Source organism: Diceros bicornis (genome assembly GCF_020826845.1).
Source record: "Diceros bicornis minor isolate mBicDic1 chromosome 7 unlocalized genomic scaffold, mDicBic1.mat.cur SUPER_7_unloc_2, whole genome shotgun sequence".
NCBI classification, from domain to species: Eukaryota; Metazoa; Chordata; class Mammalia; order Perissodactyla; family Rhinocerotidae; genus Diceros; species Diceros bicornis.
In genome coordinates this window covers 404,704-428,439 of record NW_026690921.1, presented here as the reverse complement: position 1 = coordinate 428,439, position 23,736 = coordinate 404,704, and the positions used below count along the sequence as shown (strand labels likewise).

The 23,736-nt window shown below is 47.6% G+C and overlaps 1 protein-coding gene and 1 long non-coding RNA gene across 5 annotated transcripts in view; both read left to right on the top strand.

The window, feature by feature from the left end:
• LOC131402318 (uncharacterized) overlaps window positions 1-22,562 on the top strand; it is a 249,624-nt gene extending 227,062 nt beyond the window's left edge. For all 3 annotated transcript variants that reach the window (XR_009218528.1, XR_009218530.1, XR_009218529.1), the window contains one exon: window positions 21,598-22,562. This is a non-coding gene — a long non-coding RNA (uncharacterized LOC131402318). The remainder of the gene's footprint in view (window positions 1-21,597) is intronic.
• LOC131402317 (ral-GDS-related protein-like) lies at window positions 6,719-7,916 on the top strand. 2 transcript variants are annotated; one of them, XR_009218527.1, is made up of 2 exons: window positions 6,719-6,802; window positions 6,903-6,988. XR_009218527.1 is itself a non-coding variant. In XM_058537145.1 (2 exons), exons 1-2 carry the CDS (start codon window positions 6,752-6,754, stop codon window positions 7,821-7,823), a joined length of 303 nt encoding a protein of 100 aa, XP_058393128.1. In that variant the 5' UTR covers window positions 6,719-6,751; the 3' UTR covers window positions 7,824-7,916. The 2 variants fall into 2 exon arrangements, 1 of the variants encoding a protein (XP_058393128.1); XM_058537145.1 differs by lacking the exon at window positions 6,903-6,988 and adding an exon at window positions 7,572-7,916.
• Window positions 22,563-23,736: the final 1,174 nt, after the last annotated feature.

Here is a 23,736-nt window from a genome sequence, read left to right as displayed (position 1 = left end):
AGGAGGCCCCCCCCCCACCTGAACAGCCATCCGGCACTATTAGAAATGAAAGACATCCGATCACCGTGGATTGGAACACTCCTTATTGTGACGGTATCAACATTATCCAAAGAGATCAACAAATGCAGTGCAGTCCTTATCAAAATCCCAAGGGCATTTTGTGCTGAAATAGAAAAAAACCCATCCTAAGATTCTTATGGAATCTCAAATAAGCCCAGATACCAAAAATAATCTTGAAAGGAGATACTAAGTTGGAGGACTGATTCTTCCTGATTGAAAACTTACTATAAATCTACAGTATCAAAACAGCATTGTCATGGCATAAAGACAGCCATATTGAGCAATGGAAACAGAATTGAGAGCCCAGAAATTAACCCTCACCCATGTGATCAAATGATGTTTGACAAGGGTGCCAAGATTATTAAATGGGGAAAAGTCTTTTCAACAAGTTGTGCTGGAAATAGTGGATATCTACATGCAAAGGAATCAACTTGGACATTTACCTAACACTGTATACATAACTTGATTCCCAGTGAATCAAATACCTAAGTGTAAGAGCTAATGCTATAATACCCTTAGAAGAAAACATAAGGCAAAACTTGACAAGATAGGATTTGGTAATGATTTCATGGTTCTGACACCCAAGAGCAGCCAATAAAATAGGAAAATACATATGCTGGACTTCATGGATATTAAAAAGTTTTGTGCCTCAAAAGCCATTATCAACAGAGTAAAAGCACAACCCATAGGATGGGCGACCATATTTGCAAACCATGTATCTGACAAAGGCTTAATATCCAGAATAGTTAGAGAACTCCTAAATTCAACAACAAAAAACAAACAACTCAAATCAAATTTGAACAAAGTATATGAGTAGACATTTGCTCAAAGAAGATATGCAAATAACCAATAAGCATATGAAAAGATGCTCATCATCAGTAATCATTAGGGAAATGCAAATCAGATACACAGTGAGAGACCACCTCACATTCATTAGGATGGCATCTATCAAAAAGAAAAAAAAAAGAAGAAGAAAAAGAATAGAACCACTGTTGGCCAAGATGTGGAGAAGTTGGAACCCTTGTGTATTGTGGTGGGAATATATAGTTGCTGTAGAAATCAGTATAACAATTCCTAAAAAAAATTAAAAATATAATTATATAGGACCCAGCAATTCCTATTCTGGGTGTATACCCCACCAAGGAGTTGAAAGCATGTTCTCAAAGACATATTTCAACACTCATGTTCATGGCATCATTATTCATAATAGCTAAAACATGGAAGCCACACAAGTATTGTAATCAAGGAAGGGCTTACAGCCCAATGCACCCATTAGCCAAACAGGATACCCGCTCTTGTAGAAGGGGAAAAAGCTTTATTACGAGGTTGGCCAGCAAAGAGACGAAGGTTAAATCTTTCTCCCCAATGGGCTGTTGAAAAGGGCTTGAAAAGGGCAAAGGAGCGGGTGCAGTAAGTTTGGGAGCAGTCCTAGGCATTTTGTGCAAGCACAGATTTTCATGTTCTGTCACACATCCCACGTTCAAAAGATGGTGTCCTTAACATGATTGGCAGGGGAGTTCTTGGTCCCCCAGTTCATCCTCCAGTCACTTATGCAGTTGCAGTTTGAGTCTTGCAAGCCGTCTTGTTGTCTCATTGGTTCAAAGTAGTTGAAACTTGCTTAAGGAAGAGAAATGGAGTTTCTGAAAAGCAACTCTCGGCCCAAGATTAAATCCTTAGTAAATATCATATGGGATATGGCTTAAAAAAGTAGTCTCCAGGGTACTGTTGAGAAAAATCTGGCTGGGGCCCCATTTTATTTTGGGCTTGGTTGTGGGCCTTGCTATGGTATCTGTCCAGGGATGTATGGATGAGCAAAATGTGCTATATACATACAATGGTATATTATTCATCCTTGAAAAATGAAGGAGAGTCTAATATACGGCACACCATGGATGAACCTTCAAGATATTACTCTAAATGAAATAAGCTAGTCACAAAAATACAACCTTGTGTGATTTCCCTTCTAGAGCTTCCTGAAATCACCAGATTCAGAGAGACAGAAAGTAGAATGGTGTTTGCCAGTGGGTGGGAGGAGGGGGAATGGGGGATTATTCATGAATGGGTATAGAGTTTCAGTTTTGTAAAATGAGAAGTGTTCTGAAGATGGATCGTGGTGATGATTGCACAGCAATATTAATGTCTTCAATACACTTCAATACACATTAAAACATACTTAATGTATCTATGGGGCCTGATGACTTGTCCTGGCCGAGCACATGCTTGTGCTGTTGCACATCTTACCCCTCACTGTGCAGTTGGGAAACTGGCCTAGAAAGAGGCAGGTACTGTCCCAGACCACAGGAGGTCGTCAGAGTCCTGAAGACTAGAGAGAGCTCCAGCTTACTTGGCCAAGGCTCCACCTCTTCCCTCAGGTTTCCTTTGGCAATGAGTGGCTTTAAGATCCTAGAGGATTGCTGCGCACCCTTTTCCATATGGGGTCATTTTCCTCTCCTCATCATCACACCTGCACAGGCACACTCCGTCACACTTGACTTCTCATATGGAGAACACTGAGGTGCAGTCAAGAAAGAGCTGACACCGGGGATGTGACAAGAGGCAGGAGGGAGAGAGGTTGGAGGCAGCTCTCCCACGGGGCAGTAGCATCCGTTCTCCTAGATTCGTGCACAGGGGCCCAGAGATGGGAAGAGGAATCCCTAAGGTTCCTAGGTGTCTACCTGTTCCAGATCCATCCCTGGACCAGCCTGGGGATCACAGGACTGGGGTCCTGCAGTCCACCTCTGTGGGCACCCAAAACTGTGATGAGCCCATCCTCCCTTTGTGTAGGCATTGGGAACAGGAGAGAAGATCTCAGTGAGGGTCCTCCTGTATAAAGTGGAGTGCATCCAGCGAGTGACTCCAAGTGTTCCATGCACTCACTACATGTCTGTTGGACTAGGTTCTCTGTTGATGACCTACTGTGCTCTGAAACCCTGAGAAAATGATTTCCAGCCCCTGGAGATCCTTTAGAACTGACGAGGCTAGGGGGCTTGGGTGGATGAGAACTGAGGATAAGGAAGAAGATGCCAGAGCACTGGACACCAAGTCCAGAGTCCAGGGAGAAGACTAATCCTTGTTGGACCCTTGCGGTCCTCATCTGGAAGTAGGGGAAATCATTGTCATGGCTGCAGTTAGGATGCCTTAGGAGTGAAGAGGACACCTGGTGGGGAAAAGCAAGAGAGGTGCACGGTAGGCTCCCGAGATTCCTCCCACTCCCTCGAAGCTGACAGGTCCTGCTGCTTTACCCCTGGGACCCTGGAGAGCATCTGCCTTGAGGACACCTGAAGAAAGATTCCTTTCTGTTTGGAGTTCCGGCCTGGGCAGCAGTGCTAGTTCTGGCCACGAGGGGGCGGGCAGCCTCTTGTGTCAGTGGTGGCCAGTGAGTTTTTGCTTTTATTTTTTTTCAGTTGTATTGAGGTATACTTGATATACAGCACTAAGTTAACATTGCTGTGTGGTATATTTGAAACTTGCTAAGAGAGTAGATCCTAAAAAGTCTCATCATCAGGAAACAATCTTTTTTTCTGTTTGGTGATTGATGTTAACTAAACTTATTTTGGTAACCATTACATAATATATATATATATCAAGTCATTCTGCTGTAATCCTGGAATTTACTTGGTGTCCACTGAACTATTCTTGAGCTCCTGGAGCAGCGAAGAGTCAACCAGAGGTCTTTCTGGCTGTCCCCCTGCCTCAGAAACAACTTGTACCTCCTATTACTAGTGTTCATCTCCACAATGAAAGTTGGTCAAAAGCAGGGGGCGGGGTGCAAGATCTACCCATATACTCATTCAGCAGCTGTGTCCTGAGCACTCACCCTGTGCCAGGTGCCCTGGTGGGCTGAAGTGCAGGATGAAAATGACCAAGTGGTCCCTGCCTGCCGGGAGCTCACAGTCTAGAGGGGAAATGGACAAAAGCAAAGACATGAGAAAGAAAAGAGCAAGTGCTGTAGAGAAACACATCAGGGGGCTGTGAGGGAGGGCTGGGCGTCACTGGGTAGGAGGGTCTGAAAGACCTCTCTAGGGTGACATTTTCTGGGACCGGAATGACAAGAGGGAGTCAGCCTTGCACAAGTCTGGGAGCAGTGTGTCAGGGAGATGGCACCAGTGGTCCTGAGTCTCACAGGCAGAAGTGAGTTTGGCCAGAGGAGGTTAGAAAGGTGGCCAATGCAACTGGAGGGAGGCTGGGAGAAGAGAACAGGAGCTAGGGTGGAAGGTAGGGCCAGGGCCTGGTAGGCTGTGTTCGTTACCTTTCCCTCTCTGACTTCATTGCCCCTAACCTTGCATTTCAAAACAACAAATGTTGACAATCTCACAATTTGTGTGGGTCAGCAATCAGGCATGTTTTAGCTGGGTGCCTCTGTCTCAGTGAGTTTAACAGATTGGGGCTGTGGCCTCAACTGAGGCTCGACTAGGGGAGGACTGGCCCACAAGTTCACTCTCAGCCTTCAGAATTCATTTTGTATTGAGAGCCTGAGTTCCTTTCTGTCTGTTGGCCCAGGCACTCCCTTGCTTCTCTCTTCAATGTGCCTCCACATTGGGCAGCCCCAATACACCGGTATTTGATTCCTCACTTCCAGGGATTTGACAGAGTGAGAGAGAGAGAGATGGCACATGAGAGAGGGAGTAAGAGGAAGTGAGAGACATTTTTAGTTAAAATTTAGACAAGACATCCCATCACTTTGGCTCTTATTATGTTCAGAAGCCAGTTACTAACCTCTTTGTGGTTCCACGGGGAAGTGTATAACATGGGTGGGGCTTACTGGGTACCACTGTGGAGGCTGCCCACCTCATAGGCCAAGATGAGGCACTTCGGTCTCATTCTCCATAAAACAGGAAACAATTGAATGGTTTTATGCCACAGATGGCAATATCTGAATTTCCATTAGTTGCAACCCCCTCATGGTGTTGACCTGAAAATGAGGCCAAGTTGGAAGTGACTGTCCCAATATCACATTCTTGGAGCCCAGGCCTGTTTTGAGTGGTGTTCTGTACTACATCCCACCCCTCCTTGTTATTCTTCCATCTCTAAGTTTGTGCCTTAGGTACATGTGACACCAGCCCACAGGGGTAATAGATATTATCTCATATACACCGGGTGATGTCCCTAGGAAGTAGATTCTAGCTTGATTCCCATGGTGCAGGTTTAGAGACTGGGGAGGACCTGAGAGGCACAGGGACTATCCCAGGATGAAGAAATAGTAAGGAAAAGGAGGTCTGCATTCATCTCTGTCTCCTCAAAACTAGGTCCCTAGTTAGGTTTCCAGGGACCTGTGGGTAGGGCTATGTGGTCTCATTGTGTACAGTTCAAGAGATGACGTGGGGTCATAGACCTCAACAGATCTTAGAACTCTGGTAACCAGGCACCCACATTGCCCCATCCACCTCACTTGATTGGAGACAGTCAACAGGCAAAGATGTTTTGTTGTTGTTTCCCAACTTTTGGAGGATCTGGGCTCAAAAAATCCCAGAAAGAGAATCTTTTTGGTAGTTGGCGATGTTGGCTCAGCCTTAATTCTTGACGCCTCTGGGCATCTGGCAGGAGGCTGTGAAAGGTAACACGGGGCAGCCCAGGGGAGGCTAGTGCAGGCCAGGGCACAGCTGTGATCCCACCTGATCAGCCCCACACCCCTTGCCCCTCTTTGTGTGTGTGTGTGTGTGTGCATGTGTCTGTGAGGAGGAGAGAAGGCAGGACATAAGGGGCGGGTCATTCCTGAGCAGGTGCTGGTTGTTAGGTGTCGGAAACCTAACAGCTAGGTCATGTTCATACTTCAGGCCATGCCTGGCAGCATGAGAAGGTGAGCACCTCTACTCATATTGTTACCGAGCACTAGAGGATTCATCTCCTTCCCTCCCTGACCAGAGTTCTTTGCAGAGATGCCCCTCTGTGCCTGAACTGAGGAACAGATATTCTCTTGGTGGTTGGCCCCAGTGGCAGTGTGCAGGCAGCCCCTGATTTCTTCTGGCCCAGTTCCCAGGCAGTCTTTGCAGAACTCCACTCATTAGGTTGTCGAGTAACTGCCCAATGGTTTCAACTCCACAAACTCACTAGACAAGGGGCAGGTACATGAGGCCACCCACACTTTCCAGTGCTGCTCTGAGATGAGAGCAGGAGCAGAGGGTCTCCACACTCAGGAGCTTGAGATGATGAGGTTGGACTAGAACTAGGGAGGGACCAGACTCAGGCTGTCCCTTTTTGAAGCTAAAGGGGATGTACATGAATGTCACCTTGCCTGGCTAGGAGATGAGCTGCCGTGACCCTCTTACCCTTGTCCGGTGTGAGCTTCTGGAGGCCACTGAGGCAGAGCCAGATGGTAAGGGGGACTGCAGGCTGGGTATTCCTGGAAGGGAGTGGGATCTTTCTTGTGTTTAGAAGGTCACATGGAAAGTCAGCTATGTGGGTGAATCTTTGTTTTTATCCCACTCCAGCGTCAGCTGCTGAGCTCCAGCCAGCGGCAGAAGAAGAGCAGTGGGCAGTGGTGGAGGTAGAGCTGGCTCCAGCTCCGTTGACACCACCCCCTCTAGCACTGGAGCCAGTGTCCCCTCCACCAGCAGTGTTGGAGGTGGAGCAAGGGCCAACATGGGCTCCAGCAGGAGTAGGAGCTGCTTAGCTAGAGTCACCTGGACCATCATTTCTAGTGAGAAGTCCATCTCCACCTGTGGCTCTTAAGGAGCGTGAGAAGCTTAATCTCATGGCCTTCCCTCCTAAGCTGGTGGTGGAGCAGTTTACCATGATGGATGCGGTGAGCAGCTGGGCTTTCAGGGTGGTGTGGGGCAGGCCTTCCCTCTGCTATCGTTGCCCCAGACCTGATCCAGACTCCTATGATCTGGGCCCAAATCCAGGCTCCACCCTTTACCAATCATAAGACCTGGGCAACTTTCTGAACACCCAAGCCTTTGCTGTCCACCTGCAGACCGTGGAGGTGGACATTAAGAGGACCTGTTGCACAGAGTGACTGTGCCAACTCCATGAGGTAGAAGAGATGGAAAGCTGGGTGGGCCCTGGCCCATCTGTGCAGGGAAGGGCTCACTGTGTACAGCCTGGACCCTGGTGGCCCAACCGTCTGCTCAGGAGTCTCAACAGCCTCAGGACTTATTTGACGCCTGATGTGTACTCCACTACAAGGGAGACAGACAAGGCCTGTGGGTGTAGCTGCCACGCGGGGATGTGCATCAGAATGTGGAGTGGGACCAGAGGGGGGATCAGGGTATTGGAAGATGCCCCCTTGGGATGAGCCTAGTTGAGCCACCATCTGGAGCTTGGAGTTAGCCAGCACGGGCTGGGTTCAAATGCCCCTCTCCCTTCCCTGCCAGTATTGGGTCCTGGGTCATCCTGTGCTGGGTGTCCTCAGTGGACAGAGAAGAAAAGCCAGGGACTGTCACAAGGCTCAGGCCACATCCTGAGCTTTCTGAGCTCCAGCTCTAAACTGTGACTCCTGTGTGGGACTTTGGGGGCTGTAGGCACAGACCTGGGGTGTGGCAGGGCTCGGTGACACTCCCCCTGTTCTCCAGGAGCTCTTCCAGAAGGTGGTGTCCTCTCCGTGTCTGGGCTCCACCTGGGGCAAGAGGAACAAGCCCGGCAATGAGCACCAGACACCCAACGTCCAGGCCACCGTCGACCACGTCAGAAGGGTGGCCAGCTTCGTCATCATCCCCTGCCTCGGGGACCCGAGCAAGACAGCCCAGGACAGGGTGAGGGTGGTGGAGCGCTGGATCCAGGTGGCCCAGGTGTGCTGTGGGAGGCCCAGTGGAGCCCCTCTCTGAAGCCTTGGGAACTGCCTCTCCACATTTATCAGCTCCCAGGATTGCAGTGTGTGGTCTAAGCCCCTGCACAGTCCCTAGGACCTTCCTGCCAGGGGCCCGCTGACTTTAACTCCAGGTCCCAGTGAGAGGATGCTCACTTCCTACCTGGCTCCTTCCCTGGGTTGAGCTAAAATCCTGCTCCCTGTGAGTGTTACTCTTTGGGTCCTAAATGTGCCCTTCTGGGACTCCCTGAGCATCTGTCTCATCCAGGAGGGGAGATTTAAATAGAAGGGTACTGAAGCTAGAGCAAGCTGGGCTACAGTGCCCCACCTCACAGCTCATTCTCTTCCCTTCCCCAGGAGTTCGAGATCCTGAAGAACTTCTTCTCGTCCTGCACTGTCAACTCTGCTCTGCAGAAAACCTTCACAAGCCACCTGAAGAACACACGGGGGAAGTTTCCCGGTGGGTAGGCCTCTCTCCATAGGAGGACCAGGGTGGATGGGGGATCTCTTGTATGTCTGCCATTGGCCCCTCAGTCAGCTGGGAACTCCTGGGAGGCAGCAAATGCTGGGGACAGGGCCTGGGCCTCGGCAGGGGGTCTCTAAACCTTCCGGGGTCCTTAATGCACCAGTTCTGCTTTAGGACTCGGCTTCCCTAAGTGTCAGGTACTAAGTTGAGCCAAATTGGAGATTTTCAAGTGTTTATAGCAACAGAACCCCATGCCCAGTTGAAACTCAAAGCAGTCAAAACAGAGCTGTTCTGTAGAACTGGGGAGTGGAGACCCCAGTGACCAACAGGAGAGCCCCCTCCCAGTACCATGAGACCTTAGCGCTCAGAGGAGCCCAGTGAGAACACTCCTTCAGGCAGTTTGAATCTCTTGGGTTTGCAAAGAAAAGGGATTTGCATTCAGACCCCTCACATTATTCCTAAATTTATCCCTTGTTCTTTCCCCTCCCCTGAGAGAGAGCTCTGAAAATCTTAAGGAACTCAATAGTCAAGACAAGTCCTTGAGCAGAGAACTGATGATCAAGGTAGAGTGGAGGCTGGGGGTCTGGAAAGAGAGGAGGGGTGCGGAGGAGGGGCACTGGGCAGGCTGTGGTTTTGATAGTTTCTCCCTTGAACTTTCTCTGAAACATTCCCGTCTATCTCATCCAGATTAACAAGCAGAGGGATCTGTTCTGCCCATGGGAAGGTGGGGTGCCGTTTGTGGGCGGGAGGCCCTGGTCATGAGACACAATGGTGTTGGCTGGGCTGTTCCAGGAGGAGTTGCCGAGCTGGCGCCATCAACAGGTCTCTGGCTTCCATGTATGTCCATCCTGCTGGATGTAGCTTCTTCCAGGCTGTTGGGTGGTTGGGGTGGGTTTAGCCCTCAGCCTAAACCTATCCTCAGGAAGCCAGGACCCTGCTGCTCCTTCTATCTTCACCACATCTCCAAGGGGCTGCATCCTGCCTGCCCCAGGGATGTGCGTGGCAGAGGATTCCCATGGCCCAGGTGGAAAAACAGGCTGCTCATCCTCAGGTGAGAGATGTGTGTGCATTCTGGGACTCCCCACTGGACCCCTAGAGCAGTCACTTCACTTGAATCAACCACAGGAGTCTAACCTGAGTGCCTGGTTGGCAATGACATATGCCCCCAGTGGCTTATGAGAAGCGTCTAGGCAACTGATGGATTCTTAGTGGATCCTGCTGAAAGGACCTTAGGAGCTTCATGTAAACGGGGAATCAAAATGTCCTGTCATCCCCTTCTCTGTTGATCAGAGGTGGCACCTTGGAGGTCCAGTTCTTGAGTGGATAAAGAAAGAGTTCAGGGGCCGTCCCTGTGGCGCAAGCGGTTAAGTGCGCGCACTCCGCTGCGGCGGCTCAGGGTTCGCCGGTTCGGATCCCGGGTGCGCACCGACGCACCGCTTGTCGACCTATGATGTGGCAACGTCCCATATAAAGTGGAGGAAGATGGGCATGGATGTTAGCCCAGGGCCAGTCTTCCTCAGCAAAAAAAGAGGAGGATTGGCAGATGTTAGCACAAGGCTGATCTCCTCACGAAAAAAAAAAAAAGGATTCAGTGCAGGGGAATGTCCTGAGGCGTTCCTTGGGGAGGAGAAGGCTTTGGCTTGGCCTCTGGCCCAGCCTGGGGCCCAGACACTCCACGGGACTGGGGCAGGCAGGAGCCACTCAACCAGACTCCCAAGACACCCCGTCCTCTCCATCCATGACTCAGCCCAGGACCAAGCTTTGAGAGCTCAAGGGACAGGACTCTTGTCAGTGGTGGGGCTGGGGGTTAGGCAAGGATGTTGGAACAGGGCCTCTGACTGAGAGGGGCAAGCGGCCTCTCTTCTGTGGGCCCCTGAGCAACACACTGCCTATGTTTGGGTCTCTGTCTCCTCATCAGGGAAATGGAGGGATGGTGATTGTGTGGTGCAGGCCTCACAGGGTGGTGTTGAGGTAAGAGGGAGGAAAGGAATGTGGGAGCTTTCTGCCTACTCCACCTGGAGGGGTGAGGGCCAGAACAATGATGACAGTCTTGTGACACTGAGTCCTCATGAGAACCTGTGTGGTAGCCGGAGTTCTCACACTTTCCAGATGAGGAAACAGGCTCAAGGAGGCCAGGCCACAAGCCCAAGCTCACACCCAGAGTGAGAGTTGGAGCTGGGCTTGTTCTGGAATCACAAGACCTTGGAGGATGGAATGACATTGGTACCAGTTGACTCAAGTCAGATGTCCAGTGTCGGAGGCCAGTGGTGCTGGAGAGAAATGGGGTGAGGGGAGTATGGCCTCACTGACACTGTCCTCGACCCTGGCAGGAGGGGCCCTCCACGTTTGCTCCCCCAGAGAGCAACCCCCAGAGAGTGCAGGAGAAGCAGCAGCAGCGGCAGGTTAGTGTGCCTGTGGGGGAGGGGCTCTGTGCTCCCAGCTGGAGGCCTGAAATCAAAAGATGAGGGCCCTTCATCTTGGTGCCACAGTGTCTGAATCCCCCAGTAGAAGTGACCAAGAGGAGGGCCTGGAAGAGCTGGTGCAGGATGAGTGTGTTTTGGGGAGGGCAAGGGACTGCACACCCTGTGATTTGCCAGAAGCCGGCCCTGGGAGGTGAGGAGGAGGAGTGTGGTGTTCTTGGGGTGTGAAGGGAGTAGGAATTGACGGGAGGCTGCTGAGGGTCCTAGGCTGCTCCTCGTGGGAACCCTGGGGTGGGCCAGGTGGCTGAGTGTGGGGACTTTTCAGGAGAGGGTCTACATGGGGTCGACTTGAGAGCAAAGGTTCATCCCACCCACACCCCGATGTCACAAGGTGTTGTCCCCTATCTTGGAACTCTGCTCAGTGACCTGCTGATGCTGCACCTGGTGATGGGTGACTATTTCGAGGTGGGTGCACCTGAGGTCTAGGCAGGAAGGACCAGGATTCTGAGCCTTGGGATGCGGGAGCCCCCGAACTGAGCTCTGAGTTCTCAGCACTTGGCACATCTCCTCTCATGAAAGCCTTGCAGCCACCGCTGGCAGCTGGGGCATCAGGCCTATTTTAGCGATGAGTGAACAGAGTTTCTGCCAGAGAAACCCATTCCAGTTACCCAGGCTGGGGAAGCTCAGAGTTGCCTGATGGCAGAGCTGCGTGAGGTTTTATCTGAGCTGGACTCAGCCTGTAACTCCCATGTTGCCCATGAAGGGAGAAAGAAGTCGGCCCCCCCCAAGTCAGGAAGCACATAAGTGCCTGAGCAGTCCCCTCTGCCTGAAGCCTCAGCCTCCAAGTCTGTCATCAGAGAGAGTTGTGCTGCCAGGTCCCTCAGTTACACCCCCATGTCCTCCTCCTCTGGAGCCCAGAGGCAAGCCTAGGTCCAAGTCCTGTTTTCTCTGCATGCCTGGCCCCCTCTGGGGATCTGGCAGTAGTGCAACATGAGAAGGGGTGGGCATAGGGAGCTAGTCAGGCTAGGGGTCTTTGTCTGATGTACTCTGGCTGTCTACCTTCCAGGGGAATGGGATCAACCTTGAGAAGAGTACTGAGGAGCAGCTGTGGCACTCCCTGCAGGGGAGAGGAAGGAGGTGGAAATCAGAGACCTTCTGGGCAGAACAGTCCTTGGCTTCACCCGCTGTATCTTACATTGAGTGGAAGAGTTTGATACCAGAGAAGTGGGAGACCCATCCAATTGGCGGGTGGGTTGAGGGGAGGATGGCATCAAGGAAATCTTCCTGGAGGAGGGGTTGATTATTCCCATTCTGAGAACTGGTAGATCCTGGATGGAACTGGAGGGAAGGATGGTTTCCAGGACTGGTCCCCTGCCCCACTCCTCACCTCCAACAAGACCCCTGCAGCATCCCCCACCCAGGCCCTGTCTGCATCCTCTCCTTCCCTCTGGTCCCAGGAATACCGAGTCATGAGGGAGATCCTGCTGCTCCAGGAGGCTGCAAAGAATTACAAGCTAGAGCCCGAGGGAGCCATTTGGGGCCTCGTTCCAGGACATGGAGTTGCTCAACGAGAATGAGAGGTGAGGCCGGGCAGGAGTTGGGTGAGGGCAGGGGTGGACTCTCCCTGTTGGCCAGTCCAGAGAGCCTGTCTCCATGGTGCCCCACTCATCCCCCGGCCTGATTACATGGTGATCTCTGGGACACCCAGACTCCAGCTGCTGGGCAGGCAGTGGGGGGACCCCTGAGGTGTGGTTCCTGGTAGGCTCACAGGTGCCTCTCTGTCCTGTAGCTACACCTTGTCCTGCCAGCCAGAGCGCTAGACCTAGTTGGCCTGCAGAGTACGCAAGGCCAAGAAGAACCGGCCATCATCAAGGTCAGGGGTGAGTGAGTGTCTGGGCCGGGGTGACTGACTCCTAGGGGTTCAGTAAGGCTTTGGGCTAAGCGTGGCCTTGGGGAGTCGGATAGCTGGCACTGGGATCCCAGCTCCACTATTGACCAGTCCTGTGACTGGGGTGACTCTCTTCAGCTTCCTGAGACTCCGTTTCCCCCTCTGTGAAATAGGTAATACTAAATGATCGCTCACGTGGCAGGGACAAATGGGGTACTGGTGGCTGACAGCACTGAGCACAGGGTCTGAAGCACCCAGTGCAGTGGGGACATGGTGGGGGGCCATGATTCTGAGGGAGGCCACGCAAGATAACCCGACTCTTCTACTCAGCCCCCAGGCCCCAACCCCGAACCCCATACCAGTGGCCGATCACAGCCCCATCCTCAGCAGCGGGGACACAGCTGGGATGCTTGCGATGCACAGGGTCAGCTCCTCCCATTTGATGGGAAGGGGAGCATTGTAAGCTGATTCCTGGGGTCCCCTGAAGCCCAAGAGAGAAGGGATGACCCCATCCCAGCTCCCTGACATCTCTACCTCAGCACCTACTCACCCATTGGGGAGAGACAGTGGTTATTTGTTGTAAATAATAAATGACATATTTGAATATTATATTAAAGTCCTGTTCCCTTTACAGCTTGGGAGTTGTGGTGTGGTTCTGTCGCTTTCTGTAGGCATGTGAGTGAGACACAGAATCTCACATTTCTCCTTGAATCAAGAACTCTTCTGGGCCGGCCCCGTGGCTTAGTGGTTAAGTGCGCACGCTCCGCTGCTGCCGGCCTGGGTTCGGATCCCGGGCGCACACCGATGCACCGCTTCTCCGGCCATGCTGAGGCCACGTCCCACATACAGCAACTAGAAGGATATGCAACTATGACATACAACTATCTACTGGGGCTTTGGGGGAAAAAAATAAATAAATAAAATTATAAAAAAAAAAAAAGAACTCTTCTGAGTCATCAACTTATTGTATGTTGGAGAAGGGAGAAAGGCCAGCCCCCTTTTTGGCTAGTGACATCACTCCCAATTCCCCCTAACTCCGAGAACAAGTTCATTTCAGTATCATTCAGCCGCTCCAGGGGCGGACACGGTCCCCGGCCCGTTCTCCTGGGATTTAAAGGTTAATGGTACTTTCACAGGCAAAGCAACAACCACTGAAATGTGGATGTCTTTAAAACAGCACTACCCAGGACCAGGTCGTGCCATAGGCAGGGGGTGCCTTTCTACATTCTGGAGGAAGAAGGAATGTTTTCTGCTTCTCCTGTTGAGGTTTCTTTTGACCAAATTTTAGGAACTTGTAGTTTTCTAGTTCAATCTCTGGAATTGCATCAGCTGTAAGTGGGGAAAACAATGTAAAAAGATCAAAACATGCATGTGGAGAGGACAAGGCCCGCAAAGGTGATTTGCAAATGGACTAAAGGCAGACAGGACTTTCCCTCCTGATACCCCTCTAGTGCCTCCATGTTCACCACTGACCTAGAATTGAATCCTGCTGGGGTCCATGTCCAGGACTGTGAAATCTGTTTCCTGCTGTTTTGTATCCAATGGGAAAGATCTGTGACGCAGCTTTAAGTCTACCACTGGGCCTCATTCCATAAACACGACCGACCGCTCTCTGTGAACCAGGATTTCCAGCACAACTGCCTTCCTTATGCCATTCACTTTAGGGCAGAAATTCCCTAGAAGGCTCCCAGCCTCCTCCCTGGCTTGGGCTGATGGATCCCGGGTGAGCTCTGCTTTACCAGGATAAGGGACCATAATCCTGACCAGTGAGTGACCCCACACTGTCCCTTGCTGTCCAGGTGACATCTGAGGCCGTGTCATTCTGAGGTCCATGGTCTTAGACAGTCCTCCAGTTTACATACTCAGTGTTGATGTTGCCAACTTGTCCAAATGGGGCAATTTGGCCCGAACCATTAAAGTGTGTCACCCTTGGGTGGTTGTGTTTTTTTCCCCTGTCTTGCGCTGTGGTTACATTACAACCACCTGATGGGTTGTGAACCCTGTTTGGAGCTTTGAAAGATGAGGCATGACAGGGGTGTGGGGTGGTCCAGCAGGAAATGCCACGGAACAGATGATCCATGGTCGTGCATGAACACAGACTTAGCAATTAAAATACTGAAATGCTTCCCATCTGGTGGTGAATAGACACTGCTCTGACCTCACACCGAGAACCCACCCCGTGACCAGGAGCTTTCAAGGGGTTACCAAGTGGCATTTTGAACCTCATCCCTTGGAAACACCCTGTAAGACAAGAGCCAGATGAATCGCTTGGCACTTGTGAGTTATCGCCTCCTTTCTGATGGCTGCAAGTGTCACCCAGACACACAGGCTGGACTCTGCCAGGGAAGCCTTCTCAGGACAGGCAGAAGCTGAGGATGAATCCTGGTTCCCGGCATCCCAGGCCCTTCCTGACAGGGCACAGCCACCCAGGAAAGTGGTTTGGTAATGGAAAGACTATGAAGGCAATACTTCCCCTCCAAAGAGAAAGAGAAGTACCAATAGTGAAAGCTTGATTCCTCAAATAGTCAATTAAATCTCAACAAGCAGTGAGTTCTTGTCAGATTACTGATGCCGAAAAATGGTCTCTTGATAATAGCATAATCCCCCAGCTGCCATGTCCATCTTCATGAATCAAATTTCCAACACATATGGATCTAAAAAACTGAGGGAAATCTGGTATTTCCTTAGATGCAACTCTGAAGTAGCATGCAAGAAGGAACACAAAAATGGAGACCTAGAAGTAAATATCTAATTTGAGAACATAGACATCGAAGTGCTTTGGAAATAATATTTTGGAATCTATTGGAATATTACACAAAAAGAATAATCCACTTTAAGTAGGTTTTACTGTGACTGTATGGGGAAAAACTGAATCATCCTGTGACGTTGATAACTCGCTGCTGACTTGAAAGTACAAATAAATAAAGTACATAGTAAAGGAAAATGAGAGAACAGCATGAAAAAGGAAGATCTTTCTCTCCTCACCTGCAACTCAACCTCTCACCTCAGAAAGAAACCACTGTCTATATTTTCTATTTCACGCAGCAGAGTTTAATAAAAGAAACGTATTGTTATATTTCAAAGTTTCAAGAGCTCAAAGCACAAAAACATTTGGGATGCTGCCAAGAGACCTCACTGAGGTGCCTGCTCCATTTCATCTGCTGTCAAGACGGCCTTCTTGGCCCCTCACTTTCTCTGCCTCACTAGCAAGTCTGTCCGCCATCAGTGCTATCACCAGTCTCTCTCCTGTGCTCTTCACTGCCCTTTCCTCCTTCCTGATACCTTCCTCAGTCGCCAGAAATTGTTGGCAGTGGAGCTGTGGAATGCCCAGATCAGCTCCTGGAATCATCCCTGCCAAATCTGAAGACCGGCAGGAGTGGGCATGGGACCTGGAGTGCAGACCACCTGCGAGCACACCTGGCAGGGATTCACCTGTGTGACTAGGTGCTAGGTTTTGCAACCCTTTGGCAAGCTTGAAAGGAGTTACCAGTTGTCCTGCATTGCTGCAGGCCTGGAGTCCTTGCAGTCTCTCTGGCCAGCAGACCTGGTGGGGCTGGTCCAAGGTGTCCTCCCAGAGACCCTTCATTGCCAGGATGGGATGGAATTCTAGTACCCAGCCTCTTGAATATGTCACTGGACATCCTTATAGGGATGGAGATGTTTAAACCAGGCTTTGGTTTGGACTGGATCCCACAGTTATGCTGCTTCCTCTGTGAAGACGTGGCTATCATCCTTCTTTTCCTCTTACCCTACAAAAGTAAATCATGAAATTGAGACAAATGATAAAGGAAGCCTGCCTTTTTAGGACAATTATCCTGGCTGTTTTGTACTTCCACCCTCCCTCTATCCTCTGGGAATAGATCTGACCTGTGTCCCGGGATGTCATCAGGCAGATTTGCATCAAGAACAGAAAGCTCAAGGTCAAAACTCAAGGCTACTCCAGATCATTTCTCCTCCCCCATCCTGTTAACACCCCCTCCTTGTTTGAGTGTGTTTCTATTCTTTTCTTGTCCTTGTCACTCTCAACCTCATAAGTCCTGGCACTCTCTCTCAGGACAGTCGGTCCCCAGTCCTTTACTAAATCCCAAATCCTACCATTTCTGTGTTTTCTGATTACTCATTTGCTTAATCCATTGACCACTTGGTGTTCATAGCAGTTAAATCAATAGTGATATTATCAACCACCCCCTGTTAACGACTTACTCCCATATCCCAGATGTTCACATAATCCAAATGGTTATGTTCAAAAGTAAATAATTCAGAAAACATATTCACCCACCACAAATTCCTGATCTCTAATATTTTTATTCAAACACTCATACAGTAGATACCTGTGCCTCATGATCACAAGTAGTGCCAGATCACCGATCCTCACCTTAATTTCCTCCTACACCTATCAATCCTGAATTCCACGGACTATGATCTCAATAATTTCCTTGGAATAATAAAAAATTCCTTACCACTCATTTATGTTGTAAACCTCCAAACCCAGAAGATCCCAATTATCTGCCATGCCGCAGCTACTGCTGGTCTTATAACAAGCTGAAGAAAAAGCATGAAACATGATCTTTTGGTACCACTGTAAATACAAAACCATCTGTATCAACTGGGAAGCATCCATAATGCCTGGAAATCTTGTTCTCTTTTTTCGTGTTGGCTCAATAACAAGACGATAAATCAATTTAAAAAATGGGCAAAGGACCAGAGTAGACTTTTCCTAATGAAGACATACAAGTGGCCAACAGGTGTATGAAAAGGTGTTCAGCATCACTAATCATCAGGGAATGCAAATCAAAACCACAATGAGCTATCACTTCACACCTGTTAAGACTGCGATTATCAAAAAAACTAAAGATGGCAAATGTTTTTGAGAATGTGGAGAAAAGGAACCCTTGTGGGAATGTAAACTAGTAAAACCATTATGGAAAACAGTATGGAGCTTACTCCAAAAATGAAAACTAGCATATGATCCAGCAATCCCACTTCTGGTATATGCCCACAGGATTGAACTCAGGGTCTCAAAGAAATACCTGCACTCTAATGTTCATTGTAGCTAATTCACGATAGCCAAGATATGGAAGTAACCTAAATGTCACTGACGGATGAATGGATAAAGAAATGGAATATTAGTCAACCTTGAAAAAAGAAGGAGTTCCTGCCATTTTTGACAACATGGATGGACCTAGAAGACGTTATGCTAAGTGAAATAAGGCAGACAGACAAAGGCAAATACTCATTTATATGTGGAATCTTAAATAGTCAAACTTATACAAGCAGAGGTTAGAATGGTGGTTGCCAGGGGTTAAGGGGATGGAGAAATGGGGAGCTGATGATCAAAGGATACAGAGTTTCAGTAATCAAGATAAATAAGTTCTGGAGATCTAGGATATGGCATAGTGCTTACAGCTAACGAGACTGTATTGCGTACATCACATTTGCTAATAGTGTAGATACTAAGAGTTCTTACTACACAATAATAGTAATAAAGGAGGTGAGAGAAAACTTTGGGAGGTGATGGATATGTTTGTGGCCTTGATGGTGGTGACAGTCTCAAGGGTGTATACTTATGTCCAAATTCATCAAGTTGTATATGGAAAAGTATGACATCATCATTGATTCTTCTGCACCTTGAAGTACGCCGTGTCCTCATCACAAGAGAAAAAAATTTGTAACTATGTATGGGGACATATGTTAACTGGACTTATTGTGGTGATCATTTCAACATTTATACAAACACTGAATTATTGTGTTGTACCGCTGAAACTAATTTAATGTTGTATGTTAACTTTACCTCAATAAAAAAAAAAAACAACAGAAAAAACCATTTTAATATTGTAAATGAGTTCAGTGAATCCCTGAAACTGCCTCATTCCCATATGAGAGTTACAGGAAGCAGAGAGGATGAAGTAAGATGGAAGAAAGTTGTACAAAACACTATTCAAATCAAAATCATTTAAGTTGATATCAACTCCTTGTGGCAAAGTTCTGTGAGCACCGATCTTCTTTCACATTTTTCCTGGAAAAGCATACCTTCAGATCCAACCCATAATAGTTTCCTCATTTGCTCTAATAAGAAAATTTTAACTTAATAAATAAAACCAAAAGCAACCCTTATGTATGAATAAAGTTAGTGAACTTTACAGAGAAAAAAGCATATTTGGACAATCTCAATAAAGGTAACAGAAGAACGGAATGATGATGAAGTCTCATTCAAGCTTACCTTTGAAAGCCAGTAAAACCAGGTTATCTTTTCAAGAATGTGTGTAGAGCTGACAACCTTGGAAGATAGAAATAGTGGCCTCCTCTGGAGCAAAAGGCAGGCTTGCTTACTCCCCAGTATAATAAAAATAACACCCTTCCCCAAACCAAAGGTCAGCAGATTTCCTGCCTCTTATTGAAGATTTGAGTTCCTTAAGCTCTGAGTTCTTGCAACCCTCTGCATGTCTCCTGACCCACTGTGTATCATCCTGCAGGAAGTGGGATTTAGTGAACCAGTGCAAATGTTGATACTCTGGCCACTGCCATTGCTGTGTCATTAAGTCCTGTGTCTCTGACCCATGGGTCTCGTATCTTTTGCCAGCATCTGTAAGACCATGGTAGCTAACTTATTCGTTTGCAGGTAAGGTAAAATATCAGACCATTGACAGTTCCAGACAAGCCCTTAAAGTAGCTAGTAGTCTTAGGAACAGAGAGCTATCCAGAACAATATGCATGGATGGTCTTCATTGAAGACTTCATACAACCAAAACTTTAATAAGTCTCTCTGACCTCTTTTATTTCTACCTCAATTAGAAGGAGAGGCACCAAGCTTTATAGACCTAGGGCTTGTGCAAGCCACCTGGAGACCTAGTGACCAGAAACTTCCCATGGGGAGCAAAGACAGATGGGCATATTTCCAAAATGGACCCATATGCCTCCCGATCATCCAAAAGACAGTACATTATCTTAATTTATGATGATTTGATTCATTAAAATCTTGTGATGGGCCAAAGATACACTTCTAAGAGGAATGAGGCACATGGCAGTTGTAAGCAGATTAACACATTTGGTGAATATCAAACTCTGAATTAACTTTAGTGTTCTAATCAATCAAAAGGTACAACAAATTTAATTAGGTAGATTAAATGATATTTAATGGTATGCCTGATTATTACTCTGCAGTAATGAACAAGCAGCTCATGTAAATAACTATAATTGGTCTTTAAAATATGATAGTCAGGACTGTTTGAGATAAGCTGGAGAGAAGGAAGGGGAGAAATAGATAAAAGCTAGCTGCTCTGACACCACTCTCAAGACCCCTGGATCTACATGTAACCCAGGAGATCTAGGCAGATGGCTGTGTGCCTAGATCCTCCTGCACTGTGGTTCTCAGGGATGTCACAGGGCTGAAGCAGCTTCCTGAATCTTGTTTACACGTCCACGTGTACAATACCCTTGACCATGGGGATGAACCACCATTCATTCATACCTTACACCCCTCTAATTAAAAATTAGATTTCAGAATCATTGTACCATTACATGATAATTTATTCCTCAAACTTGTAGGATGGCGAGCTAAAAGAAAATCAAATTTCAATGGCTTCTTTTCTTTGAAGGACCAAGATGTTCTTTCACACTTAGAATCTGGATTAGAGGATAAATCCATAAAGTCAATGGAAACAACTTAAGAAATGGACAGAGGGATACTTCATTCATGTATACACAGTAATCACAGAGACTTGAGGATATCAAAGGAAATTCTTTATTAAGAACCAAAGTTATGGATTCCTATCTTGGGTTCATTACTTTGAATTTTTGACCCAAATCATATACATTTATTGGACCATGTTCAATTCTATGATCTTTAGAAGATGCAGCCTACAGCTGAAGAGAAACAGATACAACACCAATATCTTACCCTCTCTGAAGCACAACTGAGAGCCCCTGGAGTCAGATGTTTTCTAGACAAGAAAAAGTCATTCTTCCTCTGAACAGAGAGAGTAGTGGCTATTCAAACATTCAACTTTAAATTGTTAACATGACTTGTTAGATTGTGATGGAGCAAGCCTCATACCTTCTAAGTTTCATGATTTTTCTCCAGAATACTGAGATGGATGACCTTAAAGTCCAGTTTCCCCATAAATGTCTTTATTCAGTGATAAAATTAAATTCCCTATAAAATAATTCCCATAGGGCTGGCTCCGTGGCTTAGTGGTTAAGTGTTCTGCTACTGGTGGCCCGGGTTCAGATCCGGCATGCACTAACACGTCGCTTCTCCGGCCATGCTGAAGCCACATCCCACATACAGCAACTAGAAGGATGTGCATCTATGACGTACAACTATTTACTGGGGCTTTGGGGGAAAAAAAGGAGAAGGATTGGCAACAGATGTTAACTCAGAGCCAGTCTTTCTCAGCAAAAAGAGGAGGATTGGCATGGATGTTACCTCAGGGCTGATCTTCCTCACACACAAAAAATAATAATAATAATAACAATAATAATTCCCATAAAATTGTTTAAAATATATCATAGTCTCTGACCAAGAGGAAACAAGGAAAATTGAGCAGTTGAATAGCAGTGTAATAAACTCCATGCAAGGATCTTACTGTAGCATTATGTATAATAGTGAAACTGGACATAATCCCATCTCTATCAAAGAAGAGATAAACAGATCATGGTATTCCTGTTCTTTGGAGTACCTCTAAAACTTCTAAAAAACTAAGTTAGAGTGGCGAGCACTGATAAGGAGAGACATCTATGATATATGGTTTGGGAAACAACAAATTGCAAAATGATGTAGTTATGTCATTTATGTTAAAAAAACTTTATGTGTATTTATAAATTCATAGGAAATGCCCAGAAGAATAAGCTGCAAACTCTTAACAATAGTTCCTTCTGAGTAGGGGAGTGAGTTTGCAGGGAAAGGGATGGATGGGGGAGGTTTCACTTTGCTCTACACAGATCTGGGTAATTTCACTTTTTTTACAGTATGTAACTCTTTCATAATTAGAAAAATGAGTAATGTGACCGTTTGGTGCAGGGCAACAACATTATGTTCCCCAGTCTCTGTACTGTATGTTACTGCACAGCACGGACTGTAAGAGAAAGCCCAGAGAAGCAATGAAGACAAAGAAGACATGACACCTGCAAAAAGTCAGTGGAGTATTTCTACATAACAAACCTTCCAGGTGAGTGATGGTCAGTATCTTCCACTGCTCCAGCTCTCCCAAGAAACCTAGAACCTCCCCAGGGTAAGCTGGAGGACCATGCCCGACTAATCCACTCCCTGCATGGGGCCGGTTTGTGCAGGGTGACTGCCATCAAGCAGAAAATGGACTCAGGATGGGGCGTGTGCCTTTGGAGAGGCTGGCAGAGAGGCACAAAGTGGAACACCAGCTAAGTGCACACACCTGAGAGGCGGAGTTCCAGGTGGAGACTCAAAATGTACCAAGAAACTGTGTGAAGTGAAGGAAGCTACTCAACCTCTCTGAGCCTCAGTGTCCCCCCCCTGTAAAATGGGGATCACAGGCCTACTTCACAGAGCTGTTGGGGAAGATACATAAAAGTGTCTGTTAGAATCAGTGTCACATTATTAACAAAGTCGTCTCTGACTTCAGAAAATCGATGAAAAGAATAATGTTGATGACCAAAGATGAGATGCCCAGCTTCGTAAGCAGCCCCAGCAGCACGAGAATGAGAGGAGCTCCGACTAAGCAGGGTTCTTCACAGCTCCACTGGAGAGGATAAACATGGGCTACACCAGGATAAGGGGCTGTTGTACAGTGACTTGTGTAGTGAGAGTGGGTCCCTAAAGACACTGTGAAATAGAGTTACACACAGTGGCTCCTAGGAAACAACTACAAAGCAATCAACACAGCGGATAGGCGTGGGAATGGGGCAAGCAGAGGAGGGTCAGAGCGACAAAATCTGATGGAAGACACTGAACCACGATGAGTTCCCAGCTCTGTCAACAGCTGCTGTGGTTGCGCCAGGAGATCAAACGCCTGAGACTGCTATTGTGGGGACTGCTGGGAGCACAGTGGTCACTGCGGCCATACCCCAACAGCAGTGCATCAGAGCACACACACCCTGAGACTTTCCTCTCCATTAATCCTTGTTTTAAGATGATGAATATTCTCATGTTACAATGTCTCCTTCCAACACTTGTGGACCAGTGTCATCAGAACCCCCTGAAGAGGGCACAGGCCAGAGTAGGATGGAACACTGGGGGCTGGGGGAGCGGCGCTGCACCTGACTACACGGACTATCACCTGGGCCTATTGAACACGAGAGAAGAACCCTAGGATGTGGTCTAACAAGACTTCCCTATCTTACCACATTCAGAGACACTACACACTCTCATTCTTTCTTTACAAAACTGTTAAAGAATTCATGTGTCATTAATTCATAAAGAGGCAAATTCTTGACAAAGTGACAGGGTCCAGTTTCCATGACCAGGTTTTTCAGTTGTTTTGATAATATCCCACATTCAGGAATCGGAAATGTAACCTATTGGGATGTGTAATATAAACAGGGAGTTTTTTTCATGTAGATCAACGCCCAGATTTTTAGGGACGACATAAATCATGAAAGCTGCTAACCATTCCTCCACAGGTTTCAATAAGACATTTAAGTTAATTTACCAATCTCAGGAAAAGAGAATTTGGCAATTCAAGTTTTTTGTTTCTGCATTCAAACATACAGTACAGCTAAGAGAATGAGCAGAAAAAAATTAACAGGAAGGTCTTGCTTGCATTTTATCTTTTGCAAATAAGCAAGATATTTTATGCTCTGTTCCTTTCACAACTCTAATCAATTTTTAAAGAATATGGTACCTCTGACTATCCCTAGGCATGTTTATGTGGGAACCTTGCCAGAATCCAAAGCAGAGATGTTAAAGGTGACGGGTTTCAAATGCTGCCCAAGTGCTGTCTACCTTGAACATCCCTCTCCCAAAGCTGGATGACTAGTCTCTTCCTGAGTGATCAGAGTCGCCATTCGTGTCCCTGAGAGACTGGCCACTCAGGCCTGAGCTGAGATTAGGTGATCAATCTAAAGGGCAAAATGATTAAGCTATTCTCGTCTTAAGGTTGCTGCTTTGGAGGCCACTGCCCTGGAATGCGTTGGTGAAAATGGCCTACTAGATACTTGCCTGGGAATTGGGTTGTTCTCCTCTGCT